Source organism: Pteropus vampyrus, unplaced genomic scaffold (genome assembly GCF_000151845.1).
Source record: "Pteropus vampyrus isolate Shadow unplaced genomic scaffold, Pvam_2.0 Scaffold172, whole genome shotgun sequence".
Classification (NCBI taxonomy): Eukaryota; Metazoa; Chordata; class Mammalia; order Chiroptera; family Pteropodidae; genus Pteropus; species Pteropus vampyrus.
The window spans coordinates 527,869-542,725 of NW_011888953.1; the positions used below are offsets into that span (position 1 = coordinate 527,869).

At 36.6% G+C, this 14,857-nt stretch overlaps 1 protein-coding gene across 9 annotated transcripts in view; it reads right to left on the reverse strand.

The window, feature by feature from the left end:
• FBXO4 (F-box protein 4) overlaps window positions 1-14,857 on the reverse strand; it is a 206,908-nt gene that overhangs the window by 91,076 nt on the left and 100,975 nt on the right. The window contains exon 7 of one of the 9 annotated variants that reach the window (XM_023536924.1): window positions 10,613-10,645. The exons of the other annotated variants lie outside the window; for them this stretch is intronic. Coding sequence (XP_023392692.1) covers window positions 10,628-10,645 — 18 coding nt within the window. The 3' untranslated portion in view covers window positions 10,613-10,627. Of the gene's footprint in view, window positions 1-10,612; window positions 10,646-14,857 lie in introns of those variants that run through there. 9 annotated transcript variants of the gene reach the window in all.

Sequence of the window (14,857 nt, forward strand, 5' to 3'; positions counted from 1 at the left end):
ACATGATGTCTTATCCCGCTGTATTCTTGGCACTCAGTGCTGTACTTGGCATATCCATTCATTCAGTCAGTTACCATTTAGTATCTGCTTTGTCAGTGGACTAACAGTAACCAAACACAGTCCCTCTCTTCCTGAGTTTATTGATTTAGGAGGTATTCACATATATGTATTAAATTAATGAATATTCATAACTCAAAACTCATCTGGCTTATTGCCTTTATTTACAGATATATGACCAGTAATCCTTCCCAGCTATTTTGGAGTATCCCTCAGGAGTCTTCCACATACTTGGAAAAAGGCCTTTAAATATTCTTCTTCTTTATAATTATGAAAAACTCTCGTACTTACTATACGTCAGATCTGTTCTAAGCACTTAATGTACTTTAATTCACCTATGTTATCTTCCTAACAACCATAGTATAAGTACATAGTACATTTTGCATAACAAATGTGGGAGACTTTCCTCCACCTTGATTTCTACTGTGTTAGCTATTCCTAGAAATATTCCATGAAACTGCTCACCAGTTGATTGCACTTCTGCTTATAAATCCCTCCCTCCACAAGTATGTCTATTAAATAACATTTTAAATGGCATGTCCTTCCAGTTTTGTATAAGTAAGTATATTATTTATATTCTATTTTATACTATTTTACAATCTTTTTTTTTACTCTACAGTATATATAATATTGAGTATGTTTTTGTATTCTTTGCTATTTAAAAACATGATTTTCAATAACTATAATGGATGGGGTCATAATTTATTTATCCAATTTTGTGTAGTTGGACATGTATGTCATGTCCAATTTTACTCTATAATAAATCACACTATTGCGGCGAACATTGCTGTACACGAACCATATTTCAGTTTATGTCTCTAGGTTGTAATGACTACAAATATAACATTAAATTCTATCAAAAATTATACACACTTTAATGGATTTTGTTTTTACATATAGATAACTCATACCTTAACTCACTAAATTCAATGCATTTTATATTTCTACAACAAAAACCCAACAGATGGCATTATTGGTAGACATTTTCAAGAATCAAATTGGGTGCAGCCAATGCTTCCAGTCAAGGAACAAGGCAGGATGAGAATTTGTAGAACTGACAACTTTACCAAGATTTATATGCTAATTTTTTGGAAAACTTTTGAAATAGTTCATGTTCAAATTCCCAGATCTACCATGGACACAGAGGGAATGAAGGCATCTAAACATTAACACATATCAGAACATCTACACCTTTTTTTTTTATTCTTTTCAAAAACATCTTAATGAGAGGCCAGCAGTGAATTCAAGTTTTCCAATGCCAGGTTGAGAGTGCCACACCATCTCACATACCACTCCCATTGGAAGCTCATACTATCCAAGTTTTCCCATTCCCCAAACTATCTTTTTTGTTCTTTAAAACTCCACAGCCTACTATACTATGAGTGCAAGTCTCATTAAGTGTTTAATAAAATATTTGTTAGTTATTTTTTAATTGAGAAAGTTCTGTTCTTTTCACTTTAAGGAATCATTTAGGAGACAAACAACAACATACCATAATTAGATTTGATTGAATCTAATGGATTTGAATGTTAATGAAACAGTACCTCCAGTGTGTTTTGTTTCACTTAAACCTGGATGACAGTTAAGCAGTTGTCTTGCTTCCCCAACCTGCCACACCTACTTCTCCCCACCATCACATTCAACACTGTTACTGTGCCATCAACATTGTTTGTCTGAAAGCCTTTGAATCAACTGTGGATGAGGTTGGATAGGGAGCTCTCAGCTCTTCCAGCTGTCACCTCCCATGTCAGTTGCCAAGGGAACCATTTCACTGAGTCAACAATAAAAGACTCATCAAATTTCATTGTTTTTTATTTTTGCCTTGATGAGAGCCACTAAAATGTCCTCTTGCATGAGAGCACAAGTGCCAACCTTGTCTCCCATTTCTTCTCATACAATCTGAAAGCAATCTTCATTCCTAGTAAGGGATGAAAGAATTTTGACAAGCCAGGGTTGTAAAAGTTAGCTGAGGTCAATGCCATAGAAACAGCATGCATTTGTTCTCCAAAAGGAAAATATAAAATTTGATATTTTGTAGAATTTAGACTTTTTGGTTACATGTCCTGTTTGATCAGAGTGGGATGGATGGACTTGTATTTTATTTTGACCAGTGTTTTGATACATCAGTGAGGCAAATGATGAGCCTGCTCTCTGAGGCAGGACAGAGTCTAAAATTCCTTTGTTTCCTTCTATGGTATTCTTATCCACTGGTACAAGTATAATTCTCAACAAATGTAGAGAATTGCTCACTAGTGGCACCTGTCAACTTATAGAAGGTCTTCTGCAGTGTTTTATAATATCCAGCCAAGTTACTGTCTGGAAATATCTAGAGGTTGGTGAGGAAGAAGCTCTGTAGCCTTTCTACTCAATACACCTAGCCCTTACCTCTTTTGAGTTGTAAGTGGTACAGATATATGAACACAAGGAGAAGGAAGTCACTTTAAGGAGAAAGGATGAGCCCAGTGTTTCCCCTTGTGAGAGTTTAGGGTGACAAGAAAATAATTCTGCCTATCCACCCCCTTTCTCAATCTTTTATGCAGAAAATATGAAGATAAAATGGGCATTCTGGGCAATTTTCACTGGGGAAAAATAAAACAATGTCCTAGGATAACTGAGCTGAATAGAAAGGCAGACAGGTAGGGTCTGTTATGGGAAAAGCCAGCCCCACTCTTTTTACCTAGTTTTCTATCTGGTACAGGGAAGTGTTCTGATTGCTTTTACTATATTTTTGTACCAGGTGATCCACCTCTTTCTGAGCCACTTCTCAGTTTCCTATTTATCAAAAGGTGATCATTTATTATCTGCATCTGCATCACCTGAGGTTTTTAAAATAACTCAGTTTCCTGGGCTGGACTCCAGACCTGTTGAATCAATCTCTGGGGGTGGAGGCCCAAAATCTACATGTTTAACTCATGAAGACAATGCAAGAGTGTCTGTGGTAGCAGCAAAGACTCCCCTAAAGGGAGAGGCACAGGGAAAACACAGAACACAAGTTATAAATCTGGATGAACTCTGGGGAGAGGCATCTATGACATACCTGAAGTTATTTGAAAATTTTTTTGTATGTGTCTACATACATTTTTTTCTGATGAAGGGTTTTAGATCTTTAATCAGATTCCCAAGGGAGTCCATGACCCTTCCCAAAATGTTGGGAACTATCTGTCCATGGGACGTTTGAGTTGATATCAGGAATAATGCAGGTAGCCTCAAAATAAAATATCTTGAATAACCTCTTCACTCGCTCTCACTCCTTTCCTTTCCTCTCCGGCAACACTTCCCCCTAACTTGGACATTGGAATTGGCCAGACTCATCAAAATCTCAAAAACTAAATTTGGTTGGTAAGCAAATAAAATGATACAGTGAGTATTTTAATGGCTTTCCTTTTTGGACTAAATGATTGCCTCAAACCAGAACACAAAAGGTTAATTTTGTCCTCTGCCCACATTATAAAAACAAAATCATTGTTGATGCAGTCACTTCACTTCTCCAAAAACCAAAGTGGTTTCTGAGAAATCTCTCGCCACTTTGAAGAGTGACTGATTAGAACACTCATGAGTAGAGAAATCAGATTAATTGGCCCAGGGTATGATGTGAGAGTGTGTTCTTTAATGAAGATGGCTGAACAAAATGGATGCACATAGCACTCATCCAGAATGGTTCAGGGGACTAGGGCCGTATTTCTCTGAGTATTGGTTAGAAAACTGCATAACCAGAGGTTTCTCGGGAAGCCTGTTAAAAATGTCAATTCCCTGAATGCATCCAGATCTTAATAATCAGCATCACTGGTGATGGGGCTGGAGAATCAACAGTTACAACAAGCATCAAAGAGACTGGTGACTGTGAAACATTCTAAAGTTTGAGAGTTCTCAAGTAACATTTCTCCTCAGTCATCTTTACATAAGGATAAAGGTTATTGACCCTGGAACCTGAAGCACATTATCAATCAATAGCAATAAGGGATCCAATCCCTATCACAGGGAATTATAATCCTGTCCAGCTGTTTATTTCAGAAGGCTGAAAATTGGAAAACAATTGCATAATCATAAAAAGTCTGTCCTGGACACAATTAAGAAGCATATTACACTATTGCATTTAGTGGATATCTTAAAACTTCGTTATTCTACATTTGAAATATCTCATTGTACGTGGTCTCCTTTCAACCTAAAGGACTCATTTGACCTAGGTGTGAAATGTAAATTTCAAAATTATAGAGCAATTCAAATTCCGCCTCTAAGGCTTTCTGATTGATAAAGGATGTTCGGAAGTGAGTCTGTCCATCCCCTGCTCTAGGCAGGCATGGGGAAGGGTGGAGACTTCACATATTATAATTTACTGCTCTCAGAAGGGTGTGTATGTGAGACCAGGGAATCCATTCCCAATTTGGTCAGTCCCAAGAGAAACAAAACATGTCTGTTTTTCATTCTTTTCCTTTCATTAGTCTCTGGAATTGTTACTAGAGTTCAGACTCAGATGTTTCTCGGATGGTCACTGTTTTCACACCAAGCATTTCTAAGGAAGTTGAGAAGAGATCTGTAGCCATAAATAACATAATTAATTTGTCATCAGATAATTAGTAAGAATGTCTGCTATGTCCTCTTGTCTATTTTTGCTCTCTCCCAATGTCTATGCAAAGGAGAGACCTGCCTCCCGGAAATAAAGTTGTTTTCTTAACATGTCCTTCATTTTTAAAACAGAAAAAAAAAAAAAAAACAGTGTTAAAGCAAGACACTAAATTCACTAGAAGGTATAAGCAGATCAGCAGATATAAACTGATGTCAAAGCGCTATGTCCACCCCTGCCTACTATCACAAATTTCTGTGGGAAACATTTCGAAGTAGGGTTTGCTGAAAGACCTTTTGTACAAGTCCTCCAAATGAAGTTAATGAGGTCATTTACATTGCCTCCATAAATATCTGAGGTATTAGAGTTTAACATGAAAATCTGAAAGATTGGAGTATAACTCATCTCTGCCGATATGGGTAGCAACTGCTAATTTATTTATCATGGTAATCAGAATAGTGCCCCCCCCACCCCAAAGATGCCCACAACCTAATCCACAGAATCTGTGACTATGTTACTTTACATAGCAGGGGAATTAAGGTTGCAGATTAAGGTAGCAACCTTAATTCCTAAGGTTGCTAATCAACTGACATCAAGAAAGGGATATTATCCTAGATTATTCAGGTGGGCTCAAGGTAAACCAGAAGGATCCTTTAAGGTAGAAGAGGGAGGCAGAAGAGTAAGTGTCCAAGGACAGGCATACTTCGGAGATGTTATGGGTTCAGTTCTAGACCACTACAATAAAGCAAATATTGCAATAAAATGAGTCCCACAATTTTTGGTTCCCACTATATGTAAAAGTTATGTGTACATTATACTGTAGTCTATTAACTGTGCGATAGCATTATGTCTAAAAAAACAATGTACATACCTTAATTAAAATACTTTGTTGCTAAAAAATGCTAACCATCATCTGAGCCTTTAGTGAGTCGTAATCTTTTTGCTGGTGGAGAGTTTTATCTCTGTGTTGATGGCTGCTGACTGATCAGGGTGGAGGTTGCTGAAGCCTGAGGTGGCTGTGGCAATTCTTTCAAATAAGATAACAATTTGCCACATATATTGACTCTTCCTTTCACAAATGACTTCTCTGTAGCATGCAATGCTATTTGATAGCATTTTACCTACAGAATTTCTTTCAAAATTGGAGTCAGTCCTCTCAAACCCTGACACTGCTTTATCAACTATGTTTATGTAATATTATAGATCCTTTGTTGTCATTTCAACAATCTTCACAGTACCTTCACCAGAAATAGATTCCATCTCAAGAAACCACTTTCTTTGCTCATCCATAAGAAGCAAGTCCTCATCCATTAAAGTTTCCTCATGAGATTGTAGCAATTTAGTCACATCTTCAGGCTCTACTTCTAATTCTAGTTCTCTTATTACTTCTACCACACCTGCAGTTATTTCTTCCACTGAAGTCTTGAAGCACTTGAAGTTATCCATGAGGGTTGGAATCAACTTCTTCTAAACTCTGATTAGTGTTGATATTTTGACCTCTTACCATGAATCAGGAATATTCCTAATGGCATCTAGAATGATGAATCCTTTCCAGAAGGTTTTCAATTTACTTTGCCCAGATTTATCAGAGAAAACATCATCTATGGAAGTTAGAGCTTTACAAAGTGAATTTCTTAAATAAGACTTGAAAGTCAAATTACTTCTTGGACCATGGGCTGCAGAATGTATGTCTTGTTAGAAGGCATGAAAATAACATGAATCTCATTGTACATCTCATTCAGAGCTCTTGGGTAACCAGGTGCATTGTCAATGAGCAATAATATTTTGAAAAAAATCTTTTTTTCTGAGCAATAGTTCTTAAAAGTAGGCTTAAAATATCCAGTAAACCATGTTGTAAATAGATGTGCTGTCATTCAGGCTTTGTTGTTCCATTTGTAGAACACAGATGAGTAGATTTGGCATAATTCTTAAGGGATATAGGATTTTCAGAATGGTAAATGAGCACTGGCTTCAACTTAACATGACCAGCTTTGTTAGCCACAAACAAGAGCGTCAGCCTGTTCTTTGAAGCTTTAGAGCCAGATATTGACTTCTCTAGCTATGAAAGTCCTAGATGGCATCTTCTTCCAATAGAAGGCTGTTTCGTCTACATTAAAAACTGTTGTTTAGTGTAGCCACCTTCATTAATAATCTTAGCTAGTTCTTATGGATAACTTGCTGCAGCTTTTACATCAGCACTTGCTGCTTCATCTTGCACTTTTATGTTATGGAGATGACTCCTTTCCTTAAACTTCGTAAATCAACTTCTGCTCACTTTAAACTTCTCTTCTGCAGCTTCCTCACCTCTGCCAGCCTTCATAGAATTGAAAAGAGTTAGGGCCTTGCTCTGGATTAGGCTTTGGCTTAAGGGAATGCTGTGACTACTTTGATCTTCTATCCAGACCACTGAAACCTCCACATCAGCAATTAGGTTGTTTTACTTTCTTATTATTCATGTGTTCACTGGAGTAGCACTTTCAAATGCCTTCAAGAACTTTTCCTCTGCATTCACAACTTGGCTAACTGTTTGGTTCAAGAGGACTAGCCTATCAGGGCTTTTGACATGCCTGACTCATTAAGCTTCATCATTTTTAGCTTTTGATTTAAAGTGGGACACATATGACTCTTTCTTTCACTGGAACACTTAAGAGACCATTGTAGATTATTAAGTGGCCTAATTTCAATATTATTGTGTCTCAGAAAATAGGGAAGCCCAAAAAGAGGGAGACAGAGGAACGGCTGGTTGGTGGAGCAGTCAGAATACACACAACATTTACCAATTAAGTTTGCCATCTTACATAGGCAAGGTTCATAGTGCCCCAAAACAATTACGATGGCAACATCAAAGATCACTGATCACCATAATAAATATAATAATAATGAAAAAGTTTGAAATATTGTGAGAATTGCCAAAATGTAACAGACACACAAAGTGAGCAAATGCTGTGGATAGATTTGCTCAATGAAGGGTTGCCACAAACTTCCAATTTGGGGAAAAAAAAAAAAAAAAAGCAATATTGGCAAAGTACAATAAAGCACAAAGCAAAGTGCAGTAAAATGAGGTATGCCTGTAATTCATTGTGAGGACTTGACTTGCCATTGCTGCCTCTGAAGATGGAAAGGGCCTAGGAGCCAAAGGATGCGGGCAGCCTCTAGAAGATGAAAAAGGGAACGAAACTAATTCTTCCCCAGAGCCTCCGGAGTGTAACACAGCCCTGCCAACACCTTTATTTTAGCCAATAAGACCCATTTCAGACTTCTATCTACAGAACTGTAAGATAAGAAACCTGTGTGGTGGTAAGCCACTAAGTTTGTGGTACTGTGTTACAGTGGCAATAGGAAACTAATACATTCATCTAAATATGTATGTCTCTTACTTTTTCCTTTCAGAATAATTTTTTTAGTATTTTAAAAAATTAAACTGGATTTTTCCTCAAATGGAGGAGAAATTTCAGACTGTTTTCTGTTTCTCTTTAATTATCCCTATATCAGAGCAGTGCTTGATGTATTCTAGTTATATTAGACAATGACAATGATGATGACACTATAATAATGGAGAAGCACCAAGAGGGCTTCAGCTTTTGGGGAGTTAATAATGTCCAGGTCTGAGTTTGTAACTTTAGGAGTATTAGCTACCTTAGAGGAAAGCAGGCATGGGATGGAAAAGATGCTCAATCAGGAGAAGGTTTTTCTTGCAGCATATACTCTAAGGAGAATCTGTTTGACTGTGTTCATAGCACACAAAACAACTTAGTGATACCTGAATTTTAATGATGTGCAGGTCTTCTCAGGCATTATACAAAAGATGATAGCATTTATAGATTTAACTGGTTGAAAGTATATTTCAGCAATTTCTGTGATTCTTGGACAAATTCCATAATATCTTTTAAACTGCATATCAACAAGTCTAACTGCTAATGTGATTATAGTTTTCTGTTTTGATAAAACGTAAGCATGAAATTAAAACCTTGTCAGTTTGGTCCATATTAGATTCTCCTTAAACTAAAATGAAATTTAGATTACCTTTGCTGGCTTGGATAAATAGCCAAAATGGTAAGTTATACTTACAGTGGTTTTTCACCATTTAAAAGGATAAGGTATAATTTAGGCTTTAAAACACAATCAAGGTTCTGTATGTGGGTCTGCTGATTTCAGAATGCCCCTATTGCATCAACTCTGTGCATACAGTTTTTCTGATTTTAAAGGGCCATCTGTAAATGTTTGGTTCCCTTTTCTTCTGCAAAAAAGGAAACAGTTCAGGATAGACCTTGATTCTCTTTTGTTCTACTCATTTATTCATCAAACACTACCTGAACATTTATTATATACCAGGAAATGCACTAAGTGATGGAAGAACACAGATGAGTGAGAAGTAGTTCCTTTCCCAAAAGAATTTGCAGCCTATAGAGATTACATTCTAATATGACGCCAAGAAAGGTCTGTTTCTTTGTCTTTAATACATAAAATATGTGAACCTTAATTGCCAAACATGGTTCATTTTTTCTGCAACTGAGTTTAATCAAACACATCTAATATGGTTTATAGTCGCCCCTGGTTTAAAAAATAAACCTTCAAAATTAATCTTTCAAAAACAGAACCTAGTAGTTCTTTATTTACATATCTACTGACATCGCCATCTATGTAGTCTTTGGTCTTTTGAGGGGATTGTAGCTGTTATTGAAGGGCCAGGGTCAATAGAAATTTGGATTTGGTAGAAATAGTTTGGTGATAGTTGTAACTTCCCTGGGTATAGAAAGAATCCTAGGTCCTGATGAAAGCAGGGGATCATGAATGTGGGTGGGGTTAAGGAGGCTAGTAAGTGTATGCCTCATCTGATTAGTTTCTAAGCCCTTGCATGTTTAACTTTCTCCCAGTTAACTCCAGCCTGAGGAAACTATCTAAATCTAACCTACAATTTAAATAGCTGAAAGGAAAAAGGTCTCTATGTATTTAATATATGATAATTCTGAAAATGCAAAACAGTACTGAAACTAAAGAACGTATTCCCTATAGACATAAATTATTCTAATGAAAGAGGTAAAGGAAAAAAATTAAAACAAATCCCTTCAAGAATGCAGTGTTGTTGCTAAAACACAAATTAAAAAGAAAACTTGGACTGTAACACTCAAGAGCTAAACATATGGAATATTTCACATTGTTTGCAAACATAGAGTACAATTAGGATCTACATATGCTATTTGCTTTAAAGAACTCTACTCACCTTTGACTAAAACATGCAAATTAGTTCAACTAATGCGAAGTCCAAGAGCAAAAGGACATAAAACCATTTGTGTAGAAGAGCCAGGAAAGTGCAGACAATGAGAAGAGCCAAGAAAAAAAAAAAAATACCGACAATGATTTAAAAATAGGAACCAACAACAGTAAATGGAAGAAATATCACTCAAGGGATGAACCATGTAGACACCCAACACTCCTGTGCAGCTGCTCTGGTCTCTTTTCAAAATGTGAGCCAAGAAAATAACTCAGGGAGCTATTCTTGACTTTAAATGGGGAATACAATCCTGGCAATTTACAGGGATGCTCAGTGTTGATTAACACTGCTGGGGAATTTCAAATAGGCTAGAGCCTGCCTGAAAATTCCAGATGCTAAAATTGGCACATATGCCTTCATATCAGAAGTATGCTCTACATAAAATGCAAACATACATAGTTTGTTTTTGTTTATCTTTATAAAATTCATAATTTTTAATTTTAAGTTCTTTGTGCAGCTACTGAATTATTTTATCTTGAAAAGTGTATGGGCCATTTATCATTCCCCATTTTTCATTTTCACTTTTCATTTTGCTTAAATATGAAACTAGTTTATTGGTAGAAAGAGATTCCATTTGTTGAATGCTTACTATTGGCAGATCCTGTAAAATATATAGAAGATGAGGCAGAATGTAGAATTTCTGAGCCTTTAAGGTGTTTTGGGAAAGAGACGGTATTGCAATGTAATGGGCTCAGAGCTGAAGCTTTGGTCTTGCTTCTTTTTCTCATTAGGAATATTTACATTCTTCCTTCTCCCTAAAGTATAAAATAACAAGAAAGAGAGCTCCATGAGTGGAATGAATAAAGGGTGATTGCATTTTTGCTTTGTGAAGTCTACCAACTGAAAATAAACAGCATGGCTATCACATAGGTTCTATTGCCCACACAAAATGTGCGTATTGCAGAGTTTCAGAAGCTAGCAACACAACACTGAAACTTCTATATTATAAATTCACTCCGGAAAATTTCCCCCCAAATAGCATAGTTATTCTCTATCAGGTATATACTCTTTTTACCTTCCTTCACTCTTGCTTCCTAAAAGGAACAGTGGCTTTGGTGAACTTTACCTGGGTTTGAATTCTGGCTCTACCATTTACTAACTGTATAAATTGCCTAATTTATACCTATTTTCTTCATTTGTCAATGAAGGATAATAATACTGCCTGTTTTAAATCTTAAATAAGATGATACATGTCTAGCACAATGTTTAGCACACAGCTGGCACTCAATAAATGCTAGTTTTTCCTTCCTTCTGTATTATAGCTATTGATCTTATCAAGTTTATCATTTTCCCTGCACAAATCTTTTCAAATAATTTTTCTTTAATTTCAACTATCATCCTTTTTATAAAACCAAAGAGTATTTGAGCTAAAAATAATCTTAGAGATTATTTGCTCCAAACTTTAATGGCTTAATATTCTTCATTAAGATCTAAGTATAGATAAGGAAACAGGCCCAGAGGAGAACTATGACCATTCAAGGTGGTAAGAGGTAAAATTTAATGGGCAGATCATAGGTCTTCAGTCAATGCGTATTCCCATATGCTCCATTGCCTCCTTATAGATGGTTTACTAATTCAGAAAAAAATTAAAAACAATTGAGCCTCTTACAACACTATTTTTCATTCAAATGTTCTTCTTTGCCTTAAAGAAATGACAAATTGGACCTTGAGAATTTGGGCTTGAGATTTTCAATTTACATGTTTGTTTGTTTGTTTTGGAGAGTATGTGATGTGGGTTCAGGAACCATTTCAGACTCCAGGGCTAGCATTGCTGACTTGGAATCACGGTGTTTCTTTTCCACAGCAGTAGAGTTCTGGAATCCCAAATATTCTTTCTTCCCTGTGATATCTACTTGTTTAGTTTTGTTTTGATCTCAAAGAAGTAATTTCATCAGGAGAATTCTGTCTTAAAAGCTAAGAAAAAAGTTAAACTTCCTAAATTTTGACAGGGTGGGAATACACCCTAAAAATCAATTGCTTATCCAAATCCATTAAATTGGCAATTATTTTAACAAATGTAGGACAACCCCTCAGTAGCCAGGACTTGTGTTTTCAGACTAGCACTGCATTCACCTAACATAAATGAAGGAATGTATTCTCAGTTATAATGTTGTGAACAGTAGAAAATTCCATGTTAGCTTGGTTCAAAGGAGTTTATTTGTTGATATGCCAGAAGCATCTTATCAGTGGCTAGCTTTAGGTATTAAGCATTCTCACAGTGTGAATCCCCCAAGGAGGTGGGGGGAACACAAGAATAACAACAAAAAGAGTATGATGATGTTACAGAGTAAAACATTCAGCAAAAGTAAGAAAATAAAATCATTTAGGATTTCTCTGTTCCAAAAAATTAGCTGGGCTCATAACCATTACCAGATATTCTGTTTAAACTGGTGAACAGTATAAGATAACCAGGATTTCAGAACATCTTAGGATCTACGGTGTTCCAAAAGCTAATTAAAGTCTGGGGATGAGATGCTCAAATACAGTCATACACATGCCCACTCGCTCCCCATCACACATGCACATGTACACACATGCACAAACATGCTTTTCCTTTCATTATCTTCACATTTGACAAGTAAACTTGTCTATCCAGGCTAAACATTCTTAACCCTCTTGGTCAGCATTCCTTCTAGCCAGAATCCAGGCTTCTCTGAAGGGGTATTACCCAATATCAGGCTAAATGTGCTTCTGACCAAATTGGTTCATGTTACCATAGCAATATCTGCACAGAGTGTTCTTTCTTTCCCTCATCCTCCATTTGGCTTTTAAAATCTCAGACAGTGTCATTTAATTATATGAAACTACTATGATACTATCATAAAACCAGTCTATGGTATTTGCCATTTCAAGGCATTATTGGTTACAGAGACAAATTGTTAAGAAAACGGGGGGAAAAGTGAAAACTTTTAGTAACTGAAGATGGGCTGAAAACGTCCCTGATGTTTAGCACATGAAACATTACTATTGTCCATTTCCTATTTTGGAGCTCATTAAGAAAACTCAATGACTCCTGCCAGATAGTATTTAAATTAGTTGAAGTTGAAGTTACTTTTCTGAGAACAGAGCCTGTGAAGTATATCCTGTGATTCCCAGCACAAAGTAGGTAGAAAGCACTACTGTATATATTCTAAGATGCCATTGATTTAAAATGTACCATTATTTCATATATCACTGAGAAAGAAAGATGAGTATAAACTTTAATTTTAATACTGCGTAAAATGTTGTTCCGTATTAGATTACAACTGTGTTTTTAAGCAAAAACCTGAGATACTAATACATACATATGCATTCACACATGTTTATAACTCATCTTTTAAAAGACCATCAATGGGATTCATAGTTCAGCATTTATTAAAAGGCAAATTCCAGGATCCAAAGGTATGTATTGAGCACTTCCTATTTGTTAAACACAGTTATAGTTGCTCGAGATATGGCCAATAATATTTATAGGTCCCCATTCGGGGACTTTGTGTTTCCTTACTCCTGTAATTCTATGCTGTGTAGGTCTTGATTCCTAGAGAGTGGATGCTTCCATCAGGAGATATAGGAAAAGTCCCAATAAACTTAAAGCTATGACTAACTCCTGGTCACTTTGGGATCCCCAAGCCAGTAGACCATCAGACAAAGAACATTAACCATAACGACAGGGATAATTGACCCTGCTCATCATGAGGAAATAAGATACTGCTAGTTAATGCAAGCAGGATAATTTGCTGGGCTGTCTCTTTGTATTTCCATGACAAACTTTACTATAACAAGCAAGTTCAATAACTACGGGCTGACAAAAGTATGGTGACTAGTTGACAGGGCAAGTCAACTAGTCCTGCAGAGGTTCTAGCCAAGGGAGAAGGGAGTCTCGAATAGGTGGTAAATGAAGCAGATAGTGGTATCCCAGGACCAACGGCACCAGTGGAAGCTGTAGCTTATCTACATAACCTTCTTCTTGTAAGTTTTCCTAGAAAACTGACCATACAGAAACCTGGAAAAGCTGTGTCTAAATGGAGTTAGCTTAATTTGAGCACTGCAAGGCAGGTACTATAACAGGCCTTATGGTTGCTCTGCCCAGATCCACCTTACTGGGCTAGAACACCCATCACCCAGTTCTCATGCCTTAGCATCTGTTAGGGGCTCACAGCTATTACCCTTCTTCTGTCAGGAACCACTATAACTCTAGGGGGCAGCAACCATGCTGACACTGGACAAATTGTGGTGAAATTCAAGCTATATAACTTCCAGTGGAACCAAACTGGTTCCAACTAGTCTCCAGCTGCGACCACATCCTTGCTTAGTTTCTCCCCCTGCTCTATCCTTCTCTCACTCCCCGTCTTTTCCTGAAATCAAAAAATCTTCCTCAAAAAATCATTGTACGAGAACCCATCCTTGGCTCTGCCTGTAGGAAACCCTAGCTAAGAAAGGGAACAAATGGATTATTTGGCAGACAATCCCCTCCCAGTCACAGATGCTTTTTAAAGGAAAACCATTTCTTACTGACTCCTGTTGCTGACCAAAATCTCTTTTATTTTAATATTAATGAAACATGCTCAGATGTAAAGGTACTTGTAGATTCCTTATGTGATTATCTCCAATAAAATTGCAAAAGCAGAACAAACTTGTTAATTAGATTAACCAAAGCAAAAATAAAATTTACGACATTAATGTAATGTGACAGATTTGTTTTTCCTGAAGCTAAATTGCCAATTAGCTCCTGTATTCCTTTTTTTTAACCTCAACAATACAAATTCAAAGCATGTCATTGTTGTTATTGTTTAAGTATATTCTACAAAATGTCATTAATAACGAACGTCCAGGCTCTTTTGCTAGTTCAACATAATCAGCTCTCATTCTTAACTAAAACCCAGCTAGCAAACAATCCTCTAGTGGCGATTGTATAAATCCTCACTGATAACTCTTTAATGCTCTGTCCCTCACTAGGTAATGGTTCAGAATAAAATGGTGTAGGTTCT